The 21,172-nt window shown below is 39.1% G+C and overlaps 1 protein-coding gene across 2 annotated transcripts in view; it reads left to right on the forward strand.

Moving 5' to 3' along the window:
* The window catches only part of LOC106089507 (homeotic protein ocelliless), a 118,655-nt gene that overhangs the window by 75,762 nt on the left and 21,721 nt on the right, over positions 1-21,172 (forward strand). For both annotated transcript variants that reach the window (XM_013255352.2, XM_013255353.2), the window contains exon 5: positions 17,541-17,645. In XM_013255352.2, coding sequence (XP_013110806.1) covers positions 17,541-17,645 — 105 coding nt within the window. The remainder of the gene's footprint in view (positions 1-17,540; positions 17,646-21,172) is intronic.

Genomic DNA, 21,172 nt, shown 5'->3' on the forward strand with positions numbered 1-21,172 from the left:
AAATTTGGGACAGTGATAGGCCCTTCGACATCTTTCTTCAATTTGGCCTATATCGGTCCAAATTTGGATATAGCTGCCATATAGACCGATGCGCCGATTTGGAGTTTTGGGCCCATAAAAGACGCATTTATTGTCCGATGTAGCCGAAATTTGGGACAGAGAGTTGTGTTAGGCCCTTCAACATCTTTCTTCAATTTGGCCCAGATCGGTCCAGATTTGGATATAGCTGCCATACAGACCGATCTCTCGATTTAAGGTCTTGCTCCCATAAAAGGTGAATTTAATGCTGCTATGGGGCATAAGGCATGCATTTTTCATTGTCTCCAAACTTACTTCGCTATTCCGTTTGTAACACCTCGAAATATTTACGGATGTTCGAATCGGTCCAAAACCTGATATAGCTCCCATATAAACCGTTCTCCTGATATTACTTCTTGAGCCTCTAGACGGCGTAATTCTTGTCCGATTTGGCTAAAATTTAACACAGTGACTGCTTCTATGCCTTTCAATGTACGTGCCATATATGGTCTGAACAGGTCCATAACCTGATATAGCTACCATGCAAAGCGATCTCCCCATTTTACTTCCTAAGTCGTTCTAGGTCGCAATTCTTATCCCGAATCGGTTTATAACCTCATATATCTCCGATTACATAGCAATTTTTATCCATTATTCTTTTTTGCCTATAAAGAGATACCAGACAAAGAACTTGACAAATGCGATCCATGCTGGAGGGTATGCAAGATTCGACCCGGTCGAACTTAAAACGGAAGTAACACCACAGAGAGACAGTCAGACGGACATATAGATAGCCGGCAAAACAGACGGACAAGACCTTCAAGCTTAAAAGGACAATTCATTAAACAAAAAAGGAAATAACACCACATTTAGACAGACGAACCTATAGACAGGCAGAAATACAGACAGAAAAACGGATAGACGGACAGAGATACAGGCAGACAGACAACCAGGCATTCAAACTTAAAAGAACACCTACTTTAATTAACAAAAAAGGGCCAAAGAAATAACACCACAGACAGGCTGGCTGACAGACAGACAGACGGACAGATATATAGTCGGGCAGACAACTAAAAAAGAAATAACACCACATATAGGCAGTCAGAAATACAGACGAACGGATAGACAAACGGTTAGACAACCAGAGATACAGGCAGACAGACCTGAGCCGCTTTTTGATAAATCGGTTCTATTCCTGGTCATTGGCTAAAACCGACGTCTCAGTCATTCATCCGTCATGACAGGTCATTGCCTAATCGGAAAACACGCTGACAGTCTGAAGGTTGCCAGCAACTACTATTGCAGAAGCTGTGAGGGCATCGAGGAAGAAGATACTATGTAACACCTTCTGTGTGTGCGTCCCGCACTAGCAGTCAGAAAGAGTTCTTCATTAGGTTCTCATTTCTTTGAGAACCTGCCTGATTTAGCGGATGTGAACATTCGCAAGTTATTGGTCTTTCTAAAGCGATTTGGATGGTTCAACGGTAGAAACTAGAAGGTTTCTTCCTTCTTCTGTTCCTGTGTTACCACAATGGACGAAAACGTCAAAGTGAGCCTGATGGCAGACTGCCACTTAAAACTAACCTAACCACCTGACAGACGGACAAGGCCTTCAGACGGACAAGGCCTTCAGACGAACAAGGCCTTCAGACGGACAAAACTTTCAGACGGTTAAGGCCATCAAGCTTAAAAAGTCATGTAAGTCATTAAAGACAAACAAGGGCCCAGGAAATAGTACCAAAGATAGACTGACAGAGATACGGAGGGACCGAAAGTCAAACAGAAAGCAGACAAACGGGCAGATAGACTGACCGACAGATGAACATACAAACAGACAAAGTGATTTGCAGATTGACAGACAGAGTTATAGATGCCCTGTCATCAGATATTGTCCTATCAGGAGGTATAGATCGATCTTTCATCTGTATCTACAGCAATAGGCAAGCAGCATTGAAGGTTTTAGTTGGCATGAATATAAGATCAAAGGTTTTGTGAGGTACTATGCCATGTAAAAATGTCTCCCCAAAGAGGTGTCGCACGGCGGCACACCGTTTGAGCATAAAAACTTGAATCGGACAGCGGAGAAGTTTGCCCCTGTTCCTTAATGGAATGTTCATGGGCAAATTTGCATTTGCATTTGAATTATTCTGTGGGCTTCAACATTCATATCAAGTATGCCTCGAATGGGTCCATAAGCTAATGCAGTTCCAAAAACCTATCAATTCGTATTCATTATCCATGGTTTGCCCATAAAGATATATGACTTAATTTTTGCCTCACCTCTGTTGTTGTTTGCGTTCCTTTTCCTCACATTCATTCAGTAATTTATCATAAACCTTAATTTAAAAAAATTTATAACAATTTGAAATTTGTATATAAAACGTGCGTGGCCCACACACTTGTTAACATAAAATTTCAAGAGCGCCAGAAAAAAACCTGTAACGAGATTCAAAACCACAAAATAAATGTTTTCAGACACAAGGAGTTTGGGATTGAAGGCAAGATGTGGCATTGGAACAAAAAAAAAAAAAAAACAATCAACGCCAGAAACACATGATACCCAGTATCAAATTTCAGACAGCCGTTTGGCCATAAATTTCATTACAAAACTGGAAAGTGGTGAATTTGGACTGCAGCAGCAGTAAATCGCCGTTCCTTTTGAGAGGCGAAATATCAGCAGAAAAACAATTTTCAACATTTTCCATGGCATCATGTTAAGGGCTACAACATAATGCAGACATTATGACAATGCTGGGCTACTTTTTTATGACAACGAGTTTGCTGGTTTTTCCCACAAGCGTTCAGAAGAAAAAAGGGAGGCATTGGTTTGAGTTGTGAACCTGCCATAATGTTGGCTATTGTTTTTAGCAGGCCCAAAACCCTTGTCAATCTCGCCCTTAAAGGTAAAAAACCAACAGTTTGGCATTTATGCCATTATTTGGCAGAGTCCACACTCATTTTGTGTCAGAGAGTGACAGGGGAAGGACCAAACCCTCACTTTACCTATAAGGGCTATCTCCTCGGCCAGCACCATTGTGGAAAAACCTAAAAAAGTTCCTCTTTTCCCTGTAATTGTATTTTAATGGACAATAATTTCATAATGTCAAGACGAATATAAGCTGGTGGTGGTGCTACCCACATCTCTTAGGGCCAGGTTTTTGGGTTACAAAACCATAAAAAATTCCATCATAGGTAATTGCTTTATTAGCTCAAAGAAGAGGGAGGGGAGAGGATATTGTAAGGTAAAATAAATAAAAAATATTTTTCCAAATGTCAGTTGGCTTATGGCTGGCTCCTTGCTAAGGGCTGATGGCATAACAAAAAATTCCTTGAAATAGAAAACAAGACCCACAAGACACTTGACTTGCTTATGATTTTTTTTTCAAGCTGGCTGTCTGACGTTGCTTCTGACAGCAACACGTGCTCCTTTCTTTTATTTCAAGAGCGGCAAATTGACATGTATGGAACATTTTTGCTATTCTAAATCCAAATTAAATTCAAAGTATCAAGTGTCAAAATTATTGTTAACAATTACATTAAAGTTTTATATTCCCAATTGAATGGCGCACACAATGTCTTGGATTTGGTAGAACTAGCTCACCAAAAGACATGCGATAGCCTGTCTAGGGCACTGCATGAGTTCCCTTTAACATGGGGGTATATGTACGTGTGTGTGTGTGTGTGTGTATGCGCCCTTGGCATAACATGAGAGAAATATTTGAAGAAATTGTATTTTTGTTAAGTCTCAAAGGATTTGTCGAGCTTTGTTACATGCCATGCCATAGAGGTTTTTAAGAATATTTGGGGCACAGGTTTGTATGCTACTGAGATGAAAGGAACATGAAAATTTGAAGTGATGTGACATTTAGCGTAATCTGGGAATGTAAATTTCGGAAAATATAATCAAATTATGAATCGCAGAGCAGCAACAGGGTTTGTAATTGATATTAGGAGCTAAGGGAACGAGGATGAACAAAACATCCTGTTGGGGGATTAAGGCATATTCATTTTTATAATGAATTTTCTCTTGCAATATTTCGAAAGTGTGAGAAACGCGCAACACGCGAGTTACAATGACGACAGAGTTTTATATTAAACTAGCTGACCCAAGCCCGCTCCGCTGCGCCTTCTTTTACTTTATATGGAACAAAATTTTCCTTGGAATATTTATTTTCGACAATTAAAGAGATTTTAGTGAAATACCATGGTACGAAAATATTGAGTTGCCCAAAAAGTAATTGCGGATTTTTCATATAGTCGGCGTTGACAAATTTTTTCACAGCTTGTGACTCTGTAATTGCATTCTTTCTTCTGTCAGTTATCAGCTGCTACTTTTAGCTTGCTTTAGAAAAAAAGTGTAAAAAAGTATATTTGATCAAAGTTCATTCTAAGTTTTATTAAAAATACATTTACTTTCTTTTAAAAAATCCGCTATTACTTTTTGGGCAACCCAATAGTATATCGCTTGACTAACAGTTTACTAATATAAGTGCCTTTATCTGAATCCCACATGATCTTTGTTGGTATACGAATTTAAGTTTGGATGCAAGTTGTACTCCATTCTTAAAATATTTTATTTCAGCCCGATATTCTCATGACATCTGATTTAGGGGTGGGGTGGTCGCCCAGACACTTGGCCCTGAAAAAATATCAGCATCGTGCTCTTCTCTCAAATACCATTTTTTTAAACCCCATTTTGCCATTGGCTTAAGAGGAGTTTACAGGATGAGGCGTCCCCCAAATACATGACCCTAAAATAGGTTATCAAATTCGTTTTCTAATCTCAAATACCTTTCGTTAGAACCACATATTGGCATGGTGGAAAAATTTTAGCCTTTTGGGGGGTGTTTTGGGGAAGGGGTGATGCCCTTAATACATGGTTCTACATTTGAATATCAAATTCGTATTCTACTTCCAAAATACCTTTATTTAAGCCCCATATTGCGATGGTCACTAAAAAATTGCTGTTTGTGGGGTATTTTGGGAATGGGGTAGACCCCAGAAACTTGGTCCCGAAAATGGGTATCAATTCTTGCTCTACCCCCCAATTCCATTCATTTAAGCTCCACATTGATATGGTCGGTAAATATGCCCGATTTAGGGGTGTTTTGGGGATTGGGGTGGTCCCCCAAACCCTAAGCCCGGAAAATATATCAGCATTCTCATATATCTATATACCATTTATTTGAACCCCATATTGCCATTGGCCTCAAAATTGGATATCAAATTCGTTTTTTAATCTCATTTAAACTCCTTATTGCAAAAGTCAGCAAATATGTCCGGTTTGGGGTATTGGCCCTAAAAACTATATATATTTAGTTCCACTCTCTTTAAGGCCCTAATTGTCTTGGTGAGCAAATACGTCCTATTTGGGGGTTGTTATGGTGGTGGGACGTCCCCTAGACAGTTGGTCCCTAATGTTGATATCAGATACGTGGTCAACTCCCAAATACCTTTAATTTGAGACCCACTTTTCCATAGTGGGCAAACATGACCGGCTTGGGGGGTGTGTTGGGGGATGGGCGGCTACTCAGTGAGTTGGCCTTGAAAATATATTTCGCATTCGTGTTCCACTCTAAAATCCCTCTTAAAATAAAATAAAATAAAATAAAATAAAATAAAATAAAATAAAATAAAATAAAATAAAATAAAATAAAATAAAATAAAATAAAATAAAATAAAATAAAATAAAATAAAATAAAATAAAATAAAATAAAATAAAATAAAATAAAATAAAATAAAATAAAATAAAATAAAATAAAATAAAATAAAATAAAATAAAATAAAATAAAATAAAATAAAATAAAATAAAATAAAATAAAATAAAATAAAATAAAATAAAATAAAATAAAATAAAATAAAATAAAATAAAATAAAATAAAATAAAATAAAATAAAATAAAATAAAATAAAATAAAATAAAAAAAAAAAAAATAAAATAAAATAAAATAAAATAAAATAAAATAAAATAAAATAAAATAAAATAAAATAAAATGAAATAAAATAAAATAAAATAAAATAAAATAAAATAAAATAAAATAAAATAAAATAAAATAAAATAAAATGAAATAAAATAAAATAAAATAAAATAAAATATGTTGCATAACTTGCCTTGCCGGGCTTGGGTATAAACACCACCTTTGTTTAAAACTGCGACCTGTACTTTTTACACAAATTAACATGGAAAAGTGAGTCCCCTTGACAGACTGACAGACAGACGGACATTAGGCCTATCTCTTTTCCTTCTGGGTGTTACAAACAAATGCGCTAAACTATAATACCCTGTACCACAGTAGTGGTGTAGGGTATAAAAATGGTTGAAATTAGATTTCCATTAAACATTTTGTCCAAAAAATTTTATAAAAATGTAACAAAAATTTTTTAAAAATTGATATTCAGTTTAAAATTGGAAAATTTTATTTAATTTTCATTTTAACACAATTTTCTCAAAATTAAAAATTTAGTATAAAATTTTGCCAATATTTTCGTTAAACTCCATATGCAATGGCTTACTCCAGAAATACAAAACTACTTCATTTTCCGATAAAAATAATAATCTATTATTTCCTCCTACTTCTATCGGCTCATTTGGAAAATTGGCCCTGGCCATAACGCGGTTCGATCCTCACTGACACTTCAAAGTAGAATCATTGTCGTTGTGTTGCATATATGAAAGGCACACCTAATTTACATATCCTTCAAACCTGTAAAGGATCTCCCTTATGAGGAACACACGTAGCGACTTTGTTCGGTATTGCTGGCATATGGAAGTAAACAAAGCGGCTACATTTCCTCCAGCAAAATGAGCGAGCGGCACAGGAACTCAAGCGCAGCGGTGAACTTATTTTTACTGTTTACAATTTGTAACAATACCGCAACAGATCCACAAGGACCAACCCCAACAAGACCCACAGAATTCAATTTTAAAGGAAAAAAAAAACACATCACAACTCTATTATGTCAATGTGTGTGTGATAGCTGTTGTGTATGCACCGCATAATTACAAGAGCAACTATAAATGGCAATGTGTGCGCCACAAGGGTGAGGAGTGTGTGTGTGTGTGTGTTACATTATTGAAGTATAAATAAACACATTGTTGAGGTTTCAAGCCTTGTTAGGGATTGTGTTAAAAAAACGTTTAAAAAAACAAACACTTCACAGATCGAGCAGCATAAACGCCAAATGTTTGGCCCAGCATCAAAGGACTTTTGGCAGAGGCCACAGCATTTGTTTCCGATGCAGCAACGGGTGCATGAATGAATGAATGAACAGATGTGTTAATGCTAAGCTTATTTTCGACCAACAAACTCTTCAGTAGTACTTCCATTACCCTTCCTGCCCACTTCCCCCTGAGGGCGATTAGCTAAACCATGGCTGCAGTAAGGGTAACCACAAAACACTCTACCAGGGCATATTGGGTAAAGTAACACCCCTTCTCTGCCTTCTTTTGTAAAAAAAGAACATTTTTAAGGAGTTTGTGCTGGTGTGTGTGGAAAATGAAACACCATCCAGCCAGTTTGGTGCACAGTGGCAGAGGCATTAAAGGATTACTCCACCAAATGCAATTATCCAAATCTTCCAACCCAACTGAAGCACCAACATTCACCAAAGAGCACAAATCATAAGGCGAGGCAAGCCACCCCTTTCCCATATGGCCTTGGGCTTAAATGTTGGTTTCATGAATATTAAATTCCACCAAGCACACAACTATTATTTTTCCACTTAGTGCCAAGAAAGAAAAACGAAAAAAATCGCCTCAAGGAATTCGAGATAGCCTCTGCAAGGATACGCACTGGCAAGAGAGAAAGCAACTCCCAATTCAAGAGAGTCATGGTTGATTACAGCGCAGTGAATTTATTTGACAAATTGTTTAATCATCCGTTTGTTTATTAGGGAATTATCATGAATTACGGGTGTTAGATGATGTTTGTAACGACCACCACATGGCTAGGCAAGTGCAGAGGAGGAAACGGAAGCATGGTGGTGGTGGTGGGTGTGGTGAATACAGATTAAAGGGTTGCTATGCGAAGAAATGAATTGGCAGTTTTGGTAAGCTTGGGATATTTTGGTATGTGAACTTAATTGATAACCAGTCGTTTGATGAAAATGGGAAATGAATGTCAACAGATGGGAAAAATGAGTATCCTATTTTAGTTTATTAATCATTTGAAGATGGGTACACTCTTTTACTTGACCTTAATATCCATTATTTTATGGACTATGTCTTAATTGTCAATTCAAATAATCTCCGAAGTTTCTAGTTTCAATGAAAGTAGTTTTAACACCTACAAATATGAGATAATCTTTTGTAAGTTTTTTTATGAAACATAACAAAACTAAAATGAGGCATTGCTTCAAGGACGTTTATTTTTGAAATCAAGGGTGCCATAATCTTTTTGGCAACACTGGCTTAAACAGCTCACGCAAGTTTCGTGTTTTGTTTTGAAGCTATCAAACATCTTCAGTTTGGTCTATTATTTAACCATGAATCGTCTTACAAGCGAACAACGCTTGCAAATTATTGCGCTCTGTTAAGAAAGTTCATTGAGAAAGTTCGTTCAGCGACGAAGCTCATTTTTGGCTCAATGGGTACGTAAATAAGCGGAATTATCGATTTTGAAATGAAGACCAGCCAGAAGCATTGCAAGAGCTAATAATGCATCCAGAAAAAGTCACAGTTTGGTGTGGTTTATGTGCTGGTGGCATCATTGGACCGTACTTCTTCAAAGATGATGCGAATCGTTACGCAACTGTGAATGGTGAGTACGATGATATCCAACTTTTTTTTGCCCAAAATGCAAGAGCTTGACTTGCATGACATGTGGTTTCAGCAAGACGGTACCACATGCCACACAGCACGCGTAACAATGGACTTATTGAGAGGCGAGTTCGGTGAACATTTTATTTCACGTTCGAGACCGGTCAATTGGCCACCTAGATCGTGCGATTAAACGCCTTTAGGCTATTTTTGTGGAGCTATTTTAAATCTCATGTCTATACAGACAAGCCCGCTTCAATTGACATATCGGAAAAAAATATTAAAGCATTTATTTGTGAGATACCGGCCGAGATGTTGGAAAGGATATGCCAAAATTGGACTAAACGGATGGACTTACAGAAAGAGGCAGACTATCTGAAAGAGGCAGACTACATGGCGCCTCATCTGGTCAAAATTTTCACAGCGTGGTAGGACTTGCATATACCCCGAAAGCCTGGCAAGGGCGTTGTTTATACCCAAGCCCGGCAAGGCAAGTTTTGCCACCCCAAACGGCCTACGCACCCATAAGACTTGCGTCAAAAAAAAATACAAACAGCATGCCTATGTCAAGGAAAGGTCAGTGGAGACTGCCCTGCACGAGGTTGTGCATAAAATAGAAGAATCCTACGGTGCCAAAACGTACACCCTGGCGGTATGCATTGACATCGAGGAGGCTTTTAACAATGTACGGGCCGACGAGTATTGCCATCTGGAAGATCTTGTTACACGGATGGATCAAAGCTAGAGGACAAAATGGGTCTTGGGGTCTACACTGAGAACCCAGGGACTGAGATCTGTTTTAGACCACCTGGCCATAGTATAGGTCCTGCAGGTGGAGATCCGGGCGATCACAGAATGCGTGAAGTGGTGTAGTGCTAACGTGAGGACGTCGAGTGTGAACATCTTTACGGACAGTAAAATTGCCAGGACGGTAAGGTCACGAACAGTTTTGCAGTGTAAGAAAGAGATTAACGCCTTCTCTGAGGATGGCAAAATCCGCATTGTTTGGGTGCCGGGCCATAACGGAGCAAAGGGAAATGAAAGGGTAGCCGATTTGGCGGTGAAGGCCAGAGGACTGCCGTCTATAAAATTGATTAACCCGTAGCCTTTCGGGTCGACGCAGTCCGAGTTAAGGAAGTGGGCGACGAATGCGCTTGCAACATTGTGGAACATCGAAACGGTCGGTAGGGTGGCGAAAACCCTATGGGGGATCAGATCGTGAAAAGACGAGGCTATTACTGAAAGAAAGTAAGAAGGAGGTCAGTATTGCTATTGGTATCATAGCGAGACACATAGGTCTACGAGCTCACTTATGAAAAATCGATGCGGCAAGTAATAGCATGTATAGGGCATGCGGAGGAGATGATGAAACGTTGAAGCATTTATTTTGTCTTTGCCCGGCTTTGACGTCTGGAGACACAATATCAGAAATGAACCAACTTAGGGGAGTAGTATTGAAAACAATTAAGTAGCACAGAATTCCTAATTAAAAATTTTCTTTTTAGAGGTTACTTTATAGATTTTAGAGCGCACCACAAGCCTATTACTGGCTTAGTTGTATGTCCACAGTGGCATGGGGCGGATTAATATCTGCACCCTCTTTTCAACCTAACCTAACCTAAGCGGATGGACCATTTGAGTCGCAGTCATGGTCAACATTTGCATGAAATAATCTTCAAACATTAAATTCTATGTACCGTACTATCGATTCAAATAAAGATTTCGTGAATTTTTCTGAATTTTATGTTTTTTTTTATAAAAACTTTCTTATAGCTCTTAAAAAATCACCCTTTAGCTATGTCCTTCCATCCCTCTATTTTTCCGTCTTTCGAAATCATCATAGCGGTCTAATTATTTATGATATCCACTTGAAATTTTGCACAGATACTACTTATTGATGTAGGTCGTTGGTGATTGCAAAAGGGCGATATCGGTTCAGATTTGAATATAGCTCCCATCTAAAGTGATTCTTCCATTTGATTTCTTGAGCCCATAAAAGCAGCAATTGTAGTCCGATTTGGCTGAAATTTTACAGGGAGTGGTTTATTATGATATACAACATCAATAAAAAATAAGGTCCAAGACGGTCTATAACTCCCATATAAACCGATCTCCTGATAAGTCTTCTAAGTCCCCAAGAAGCTTAAATGTTGGCCTGATTTGAACCGGCCTAACAAAGCACGTTTCAAAACCAGTAAGGAAGGACAAAAGTCGGGCGGTGCCGACTGTATAATACCCTACACCTACCATATAAGTGCAATTTGGGGTTATATCCAATTTTGAACCATTATTGATGGACCTCGGCGAGTAAAAATATGTTCAAACCGTAATATCTACGGTTGACAAATGACAACATTTTTGCAAATTTCTCAAAATTTGACGAACATATATATGGGAGCTATATCTGATTCTGAACCGATTTCGAGAAAACTTTTCAGATAATGTGGTAGTCATCGAGGAAAGCGTTGTCCAACATTTTGGCAAAATTGGAAGTGAAAATCGTGCGATATATATATATGAGAGCTATATCTAAATCTTAACCGATTTCCATGAAATTCACCAGTAATGTCGAGAATCATTAGAAAATCCTTCCTGTCAAATTTCGAGAAAATCGGTTAACAAATGACCATTTTATTGCAGTATTACTGCAAATCGGGCGAACATATATATGGGAGCTATATACAAATCTGAATCGATTTTTTCCAATTTCAATAGGCTTTGTCTCTAGGCCGAAAATCACTCCCATACCAAATTAGAAGACGATCAGATGAAAATTACGACCTGTAGTTTGTACACAAATTAACATGGACAGACAGACGGCCAGACAGACGGACATAGCTAAATCGTATCAGAAAGTGATTCTGAGTCGATCGGTATACTTATCAATATAACGCCCTTTTGGGTGTTACAAACTAATTCACTAAGTTATAATACTCTGTACTACAGTAGTGGTGTAGGGTATACAAATTAATAAAATCTACAGCATATTTCTACCCAAAAATTTCCATTGCAAATGCATGAACATTCCCCTAAGGAACAGGGGAAACTTCTCACATACCAATGAGTGCAGTCCGATTCCAGTTTAGTCTCAATGATAGGGGCCTCCTTTTTATAGCCGAGTCTGAACGCCGTGCCGCAGTGTGACACCTCTTTAGAGAGAAGTTTTACATGGCATAGAACCTCACAAATGTTGCCAGCATTAGTAGGGGAAAACCACCGATGAAAATTTTTTCGGATGGTCTCGCCAGGATTCGAACCCAAGAGTTCAGCATCATATACGAACATGCTTACCTCTGCGCTACGATGGCCTCCAAAAATTTCCATTGTGTAAAGCTATTTCTGGTATTGCTCTTCAATTTATAAGCCATAAAACGCTTTACATAAAGTATGAAAAAACCAATTTCCACACCACGCCCATGCAGCCCAAAGATAAGAGAAGCCCACATAAAATAATGCCAAACATTATTGTTATAGCCATAATTACCACCGTCATCATCCTCCTCATCATCCTGAATTGAATTGAATTGAATTTCTTTCATATTTCATTGATTATCCTTTCAATTACGTATCCTTTCTCGACATCCGCATTTACCTCCCACCTCCTCTATGCAGAGCCCAAAATAAAGGAAAACAAGTTCAAGAAAAGAAAACCAAATTACTGCCATTAAAACTTAAACAAAATTACCCAATCAACTTTGCCACAAAATTAATAACAACAGCACAATGTACCCAAAAACCCCAAATTGAAACATTGAACAGCAGAGTGCAGAAAGGAGACAGAAGAGCGGCAGAGCCAAAGTCGCATGGCCAAAAGGCAAGTAGCTGCCAAGCTAATCGAGCTACCAAAAAAACAAAAAAAAACATAGGAACGAGAAATGAGAATAAGGAACGTAATTTATAAGATTATTTCATTTGGTAAGTAAGTAACAAACTAACCAAATTGAAATCGATGACTCCCAGAGGCAACACAAAAATGCCAAAGGAATGCCCAGGATACCAAGCAATTCCGCCCAACTTGTGTAGGGGGGGCAGGGTAGGTAGCGAGAGAGGGAGAGGAAAAATGAGAGCCAGAAATTGCCATTAAAAAACCGAAATAAAAAGACGCAACAAACACAGCAATGGAGCCTTGGGGGTAAAAAAGCCATACTCACTCACATATACACACACACACACCAATACACATACAACCCAATGGGGGGAATCATGCGCGGCACAAAGGGCAAACAACCCCGAAAACTGAGTCCATATTCATGTATATGTAAGGGTATATATAAAACTCACACACACACACATATACAATAACACAAATATGTATTATTCAAAATACAAAAAAGGATACACCATGGCCTTAACAAAAACTAGGTGGGCGTTACAACAGGACTACTCACACACACTAACACAACAGGGTAGACACAGAGAGTGTAAAGGAAAAAATTCATAAAATAATGGTAACAAATACCCAAGCACAATGGCTATAATAACTATGGACTTGGGATGGAAATGGGGGAGGTGGTATGTACCAGAGACCAAAAAAAAAGAACCCATGCCATGACTCTCACAAGGAGAACAAAATATGGATGTTACAAAAAGATGTTGGGAAAAAAAAAACAATTTCATGATATACCGGAATGTCTAAGTGTTGCAGAGAAAGCTCAGCAAACTAAAAGGTATTCAGGGGCTGTTGGGTTTAGGGGGTGGTGAAGTGAGGGGAGATACGGCCAATTTGTCCAGGGTTGGGCACCTCGCTTTGGTTTTGCTACACAAATGTCTGGCGGAGGGCAAAGTCACCGGCTTGACTGTAGAAGGTCTCAACTTGATTGCATTATTCCATAAAAGAAGAGCACATTATAAAGAGCCCTTTTATAGATATTTTTATTGTCGACATGCCTTAGTGTGTGTGTGTGTGTGCGTGGTGTGGAGCAATGCTGCTACCGAAACATTTTATGCTTAAGGCTAACAATTGAATTGAAATACTTTTATATTAGGAAGGCAAAAAGGCGGAAACACACACACACACACACACAGCCCCATACCATACATGCAAAATATATGTGAATGATTCATGTTGATTACAAAATAACCTCCATAATCATAATATTTCAGTGAAATAAAATTGAAGGCCATTTTATGGGAGGCCCAAAGAGAAGAGGGAACATAGAAAAATCAATAAAACCAAAGGAAATTTGGCTAAAACTTGGGGCGGTATAAATGGACTTCAGTTAACCATATTAGATTACAACTGAGGCTTCTGGGGCTTAAGATATCGAGCGATTGGTTTATATGGGAGCTTAACCCAAATATGAACCCAGATTTTGTGATTTCGGGAAGGTTGTGTTAGCTTAGGTAAGTAATTACACTCAACCAAAATTTGTTATTTAAAACAGCAAAAATGTTAGCTCAAACAGCAGTTTTTGTCTGCTGAAAATGGGGGAAACATAGGGCTGCTGTATTAAAAAATATTTCGGTCAGCTAAATCAGCAAATAAAATCTGCTGTATTGAGTACAAATATAGCTGCCATATAGACCGATCTCTCGATTTATGGTTTTGGGCCCATAAAATGTGAATTTATTGTCCGATATCGCCGAAATTTGGGACAGTGGGTTGGGTTAGGCTCTTCGACAACATTCTGAAATTTGGCCCAGATCAGGTCCAGATTTGGATAGCTGCCTTATTGACCGATCTTTTGTTTTATGGTTTTGGGCCCATGAAAGGCTCATTTATTATCCGATGTCGCCGAAATTTGGGACAGTGAGTTGTGTTAGGCCCTCCGACATCCATCTTCAATTTGGCCCATATCGATTCAGATTTGGATATAGTTGCCATATAGACCGATCTCTCGATATAAGGTTTTAGGCCCAAAAATGACACATTTTTTGTCTGCTTTCGCCAAAATTTTGGATAGTGAGTTGAGTTGGACCCTTCAACGTTCTTTATTAATTTGGCTTAGATCGGTCCTGATTTGAATATAGCTGCCATATAGAACGATCTCCCGATATAAGGTTTTATGCCCATAAAAAGCGCATTTATTGTTTGCGTTCGCTGAAATTTTGGGACAGTGAATTGCGTTAGGCTCTTTGACAACTTTCTCCAATTTAGCCCAGATTAGGTTCAGATTAGGATAGCTGCCACATGGACCGGTCTTTTGATGTAAGGTTTTGGGCCCATAAAAGGCGCATTTATTATCCGATTTCGCCGAAATTTGGGACAGTGAGTTGTGTTAGGCCCTTCGACATCCCTCTTCAATTTGGTTCAGATTGGTTTAGATTTGGATATAGCTGTCATATAGAGCGATCTCTCGATTTAAAGTCTTGGATCCATAAGAGGCACATTTATAATCCGATTTCGCTGAAATTTGACACAGTGACTTATGTTAGGTTTTTCGGCATCCACGTCGTATATGATTCAGATCGGTCTATATTTGGATATGGCTACCAAAAAGGCCAATATTTTGTTCTACTAAATTTTGCAATGGCCTTTTAGACCTCTCAATATCGGTGTCGAATTTGGTCCAAATCGGACCAAATTTCTATATAACTGCTATGGAGTCATAAGTTTATGCATTTTCCCCAGATTACGACAAAAGGTGGCTTACATATATACCCAAGGTGGTGGGTATGCAAAAGTTCGGCCCGGCCGAACTTAACGGCCGGGGCTCATGACCTAAAATCGATCGATTTATATGGCAGCTATATCCATATCTGGACCGATCTGACCCAAATTTCAGCATAGTCGGATAGTAAATGGAGCGGGTCGGTCTATATGGGGGCTTTATCAAGATATAGTCCGATATAGTCCATCTTCGAACTTAACCTGCTTATGGACGGACAGACGGACGGACAGACGGACGGACAGACGGACGGACAGACGGACGGACAGACGGACGGACAGACGGACGGACAGACGGACGGACGGACAGACGGACAAACGGACGGATATGGGTAGATCGTCATCTCTTCCAACAAAATTTCCAAAAAAAAAACCTTACAAAAATTCCTAAAGTTATTAAAACAAGTCACAGGCAACTATAAAAAAGAAGCATACAATTTTTTTTTTTCAGCAGACTTGTGTACTTAAAACAGCAGATTTTGTTAGTTTAAATGGCAGAGAGAAATATTTGCTAATACAGCAGTAATGTCTGCTTTCCCATTTTCAACAGACAAAAACTGCAGTTTTAGCAAAAAATTTTGCTGTTTTGAATAACAAATTTGGTTGAGTGTATGGACTAGTGCTCCAATAGACTCATCCATATTCATATGCTTAACTTGCTGTTTATCGCGGCTGACTCGTAAGTCGAAAAGTCGTAAGGCCATGAGACCATCTTGGTACGTATATTCAATCCCCATTTCGAACCTATGGTTCTTTTACGTAGCCATAGATCTCCGTCTAATCAGGCTGAACTTTGAGACCCCTGAGTTTGGCTTATTCACAAGCCCTCACGGCTAATTACAGAACATATTTGGACTCTTATCCCTATTAGGCATTAAAACATCATCTGCTCGGTAAGGGTCCTTAGTACAGTGCTCATCACATTTCCGATAGAACGGTACATGGTCTTTTTCATTATCTTTCTCTAAAGTACTATGTCCTTACTGTATAGTTTTCAAGTCCTCTACTATCTCTCTCGGTTCATTGTTCAATCTAAAATTTAGCACTCAGCAACCACAGACGACAAGCGCACGTCTTACCCTACATAAGAATCATGTCTGCAGGAAACGGAAACAAAAACAAAATCGACAAGAAAAACAGGATGTACGACTAGCACATGACAAGCCAGCAAGCAGGCAGGCAAGCAAACATTTGTTAGCAAAATGGAATGATGGCTTTGGGAGAAATGATGCTAATTTATCACATTGTCATGCATAAAGCAAATCGCTAAGCTAATTGTCTCATTAGTCAGGAAAGCAGAAAGGGAGAAACTATAGACAGTCCCAAACACACTCACACACATATGATAATGGGGCGATAGAATAGGGGGAAGCAAAATGGCAAAGGATGTATAACTAACTACAAATTGCCCTTAATCTGCAACAAAATGAAAAACTTTACAAATCACAAAAATAAATTCAATTTTCTTTTACCACCAACACAAAGGCTTAGAGACACATAGACACACACACGGAAGTTTACAGCTTCATTTCCCCTTAGATTACATTTTGGGCACATAAAGAAAACTGCATAATGGAATTGTTTCATTGTTTTTGAAACGAGAAGTATGATAGAGACAATTTTTAGTTGCCAACATCAGCTTGCCATTATTATGTCTTCTATGTTTTCTAACTTTTAGAGGTTTAGAGTTTTCGTTTTACCACAAAGCAACACATATACCAACAACAAAATTATTAAAACTTTATTTAAGCGTGAAATGGATTGTTGTCTCACAGTGTCTTTCCCTACCCCTCCTCTCTAAGCAAGCATTTGTCTCACGCTGTCTTATTACAGCAGTTTGTGGAAAACTTTTTCAATTTGTGTCGACACAAAATTATATGCCCATGGGCAAATAAATGAAAACAGTTGTAAAATTAATATCGTCCCCTCCCTGTGCTCCAGAAAGCCTTATGATAAAATAAACATACATATGGACAAAGGACCATTGTTTGGAGTTTTTATTTAAACAAATACAAACATTGCCACTTCATACCACTGGTCGTATAAAGTGACCTCAGAAAAGTGGTTTTAGGGGTTATCTAAAACAAAAAATGATTGCAAAATTATTTTGACATTCGTCTGATGGTTGTTTGATTTTGTGTTCTTTGTCTAATTTAAGGTCTGGTTCCAGAATCGCCGTGCCAAGTGGCGGAAAGCGGAACGCCTTAAGGATGAACAACGCAAGCGTGAAAATGGCGACTGCAGCAGTGTTTCATTGGATAAGGTAAGCTAATACACAAAAACACTACCACTCACACAAAAAAAAACGAAAGCAAAAAACGCAGAAACGCAGAAACGCACACAAAGAACATCGTAGACTCTATAGGAAAAACAACAACAAAATTTGTTATTTTGTTATTTATCCATGCGTGAAAGACAGACAACTATTATTGACTATAAACAAATATTGACAAGACTATAAAACGAATGGATATTTTTGATTTTAGGTAGAAGAATAAGGCTTCAAAATAGAATATTTTGACAGATAGGAGGAGTTGGGGATGTTGTAGGGGAGGCAAGAATTCATTCACATTTTTATACCCTCCACCAGAGGATAGGGGTATACTGATTTCGTCACTCTGTTTGTAACTCCTCGCAATATTCGTCTAAGTCCTCATGAAGAATAAAAATTGTTGATCGCCATGACACTTTTAGTCGATCTAACCATGTCCGTCCGTCTGTCCGTCCATCTGTCCGTCCGTCTGTCTGTCCGTCCGTCCGCCTATTCGTCCGTCTGTCCGTCCGTCTGTTCGTTCGTATGTCTGTCCGTCGGTCTGTCCGTCCGTCTGTCCGTCCGTCTGTCCGTCCGTCTGTCCGTCCGTCTGTCCGTCCGTCTGTCCGTCCGTCTGTCCGTCCGTCTGTCCGTCCGTCTGTCCGTCCGTCTGTCCGTCCGTCTGTCCGTCCGTCTGTCCGTCCGTCTGTCCGTCCGTCTGTCCGTCCGTCTGTCCGTCCGTCTGTCTGTCCGTCCATCTGTCCGTCCGTCCGTCTATCTGCCGAAAGCACGCTAACTTTTATAGCAGAAAGCTAGCAGCTTCAAATTTTTCTCAAATATTTCTTACTAATGTAGGTCGGTTAGGATTGTAAATGGGCCATATCGATCCATATTTTGATATTGCTGAAATTGACTCTTGAGCCACTAGAGAGAGCTATTCGTATCCGATTTGGCTGAAATTTTGCATGAACTATTTTGTTGTGATTTCCAACAAGTGTGCTAAGTATGGTTGAAATCGGTTCATAACAAGATATAGCTGATATATAGCGGTTCATAACAAGATATATATGTGGTCTTAACTTCTTGAGCCTCTAGAGGGCGCAATTCCTATCCGATTTGGCTGAAATTTAGCATGAAGTGTATGGTAAATGCAAAATTCAAAATGCAAATTTTGCCCATGACCATCCCACTAAGGAACAGGTTCATACTTCTCACATATCAATGAGGGCAGTTCGATTCAAATTTAAGCTCAATGATAAGGGGCCTCCTTTTTATAGCTGAGTCCGAACAACGTGCCGCAGTGCGACACCTCTTTGGGGAGAAGTTGTACATGGCATAGTAACTCACAAATGTTGCCACCATTAGGAGGGGAAAACCACCACTGAAAATTTTTTCTGATGGTCTCGCCAGGATTCGAACCCAGGCGTTCAGCGTCATAGGCGGACATGGTAACCTCTGCGGTGTTCTGTATAGTAATGACTTCCAACTACTGTGCTAAGTATGGTTTAAATAGGTCCATAATCTGATATGGCAGCCATATAAACCGATCTTGCATTTTGAATTCTTGAGCCACTAGAATTGGCTGACATTTTACACAATGACTTCTTTATTTTCTTTAATCCTTTTTTTGCCTAAGATATGGACCTTTGCATACAAATGATCTTCATTACAGGTAGCCTATACACATACCCTCATATAAGACTCTTTACGTGCAATAAACCTAGATTAAAGGTCTAATATAAACAATAGACCTTTGTATAGAGACGACTATTCACAATAGGCCTATAGTAAGGCGTCTAATCGCAACCGACTCTCTTTTAAGGTCCTCTACTTAGAATAAACCCCTATTTAAGCTCGTCTGTTTACAACAGACAATTATATGAGCTCGTATAATCACAATAGACTATATACTGTTATTTAATCACAATAGACCGTCGTATGAGGTCTTCCAATCACAATAGATTGCTATATAGAACCATATATTCTCAAAGAAGTTGGACCATGTACACCAAACACTAAAGGTCATCTTCTGCAATATACCTCCATGTATAATTGTCTACCCAAAATAGTCCCTTATATAAGACCATCGCCGTACAAGGTCCGTTACACCAGGTAGACTTTTATATTTATATGCCCATTTCCTTAAGATATATATTCATAACATGATGAAAATATATTGTATGACCATCATACGAAGTCGTTTAATAACAAAAGGTGTCTAAACCGGACCGTGTATCCAAATTCGATCCCCATATAAACACCTCCACAAAATACTTCCATATGGAATCATCTATTCAAACTATGAAAGGTCATCAATACACACAATTTTTATATAAAGTCCTCTACTTACCGTGGCCCCTACTAACTGTTAGTGCGGGATACACACACAGAAGGTGTTCTATAGTTTCTTCTTCCTCGATGTCCCTACAGCTTCTGCAAAAGTCGTTGTTGGCAAATTTCAGTCTGTCAAAATGTTTTCCGATTAGACAGTGACTTGTCATGACGGACACAATGACTGAGACGTCTGTTCAAGCCAATGACAGCAACGCAGTAGATCTCTTCAAGTCTAAATGAGGCCACACATGCTCACAGCCCCCTCTTTGTGACCATCTATCATACGATGTCCTTCGGAGCTGGTCCCGAAAGCTTAGCTTTCATATCGCTAGAGGCATACCCACAGATTCCAGTATCCCTGGAATGTGTAGGGTAGTTCCTAAGCTCGTCTGCTTTAGAATTCCCTGGGATATCTCTGTGGTCCGGCACCCAGAACAGGTGAATTTTGAACTATTAAGCCATCTCGTTGAGAGATCTGCGACAGTGGAGGGAGGTTTTTGTGTTCAGAAACACGTTCTCCAAAGATTTAATGGCTGCCTGGCTGTCTGAGAAGATATTTGTGCCAATCGTCGTAATGAAATTATATCTTAGCCAATCCACCACTTCCTTAATTGCAAAGATCTTTGCTTGATACATACTGTAGTGGTCAGGTAACCTCTTCGATATGACCAGTTCTAGATCTTTAGAGTACACCCCAAAGCCCACCTGGTCGTTTAGTTCGGGACCATCCGTAAAGAAGTCTATGTAACTTCTGTTCACCAGGGATATCGTAGTTCCAATCGGTTCTATCAGGAATAGTGGTACAGTTATTTTTATCAAAAAGCGGCTCAGGTAGGGTGTAATCCCCACTGCCTGGAACATTGGATTTTGTATCAAGGATAACACAGTGTCTGTAGCCGCCAAATGACCAATGAGAAAGATCCCTTAACCTCACGTCAGGGGTCGCTGCAATTTGGGTAGCCACAATGTCCAGAGGCATAAGATGTAGCATTAAATTCAGTGCATCAGAGGGCGTTGTCCTCAGTGCGGCTGTGATGCACAAACAAGCTATCCTTTGGATCCGGTTAAGTATTGAGCAGTAGGTGGATTTTTAAAGGGCCGTTCACGAGACCACAACACCATATAGCATAATAGGTCTGACAACTGAAGTATAAACCCAATGTATGACACGCGGTCTATATCGCCAACTTTTGCCACTGGCTCTC

This window comes from Stomoxys calcitrans, chromosome 3 (assembly GCF_963082655.1).
Source record: "Stomoxys calcitrans chromosome 3, idStoCalc2.1, whole genome shotgun sequence".
Taxonomy (NCBI): domain Eukaryota; kingdom Metazoa; phylum Arthropoda; class Insecta; order Diptera; family Muscidae; genus Stomoxys; species Stomoxys calcitrans.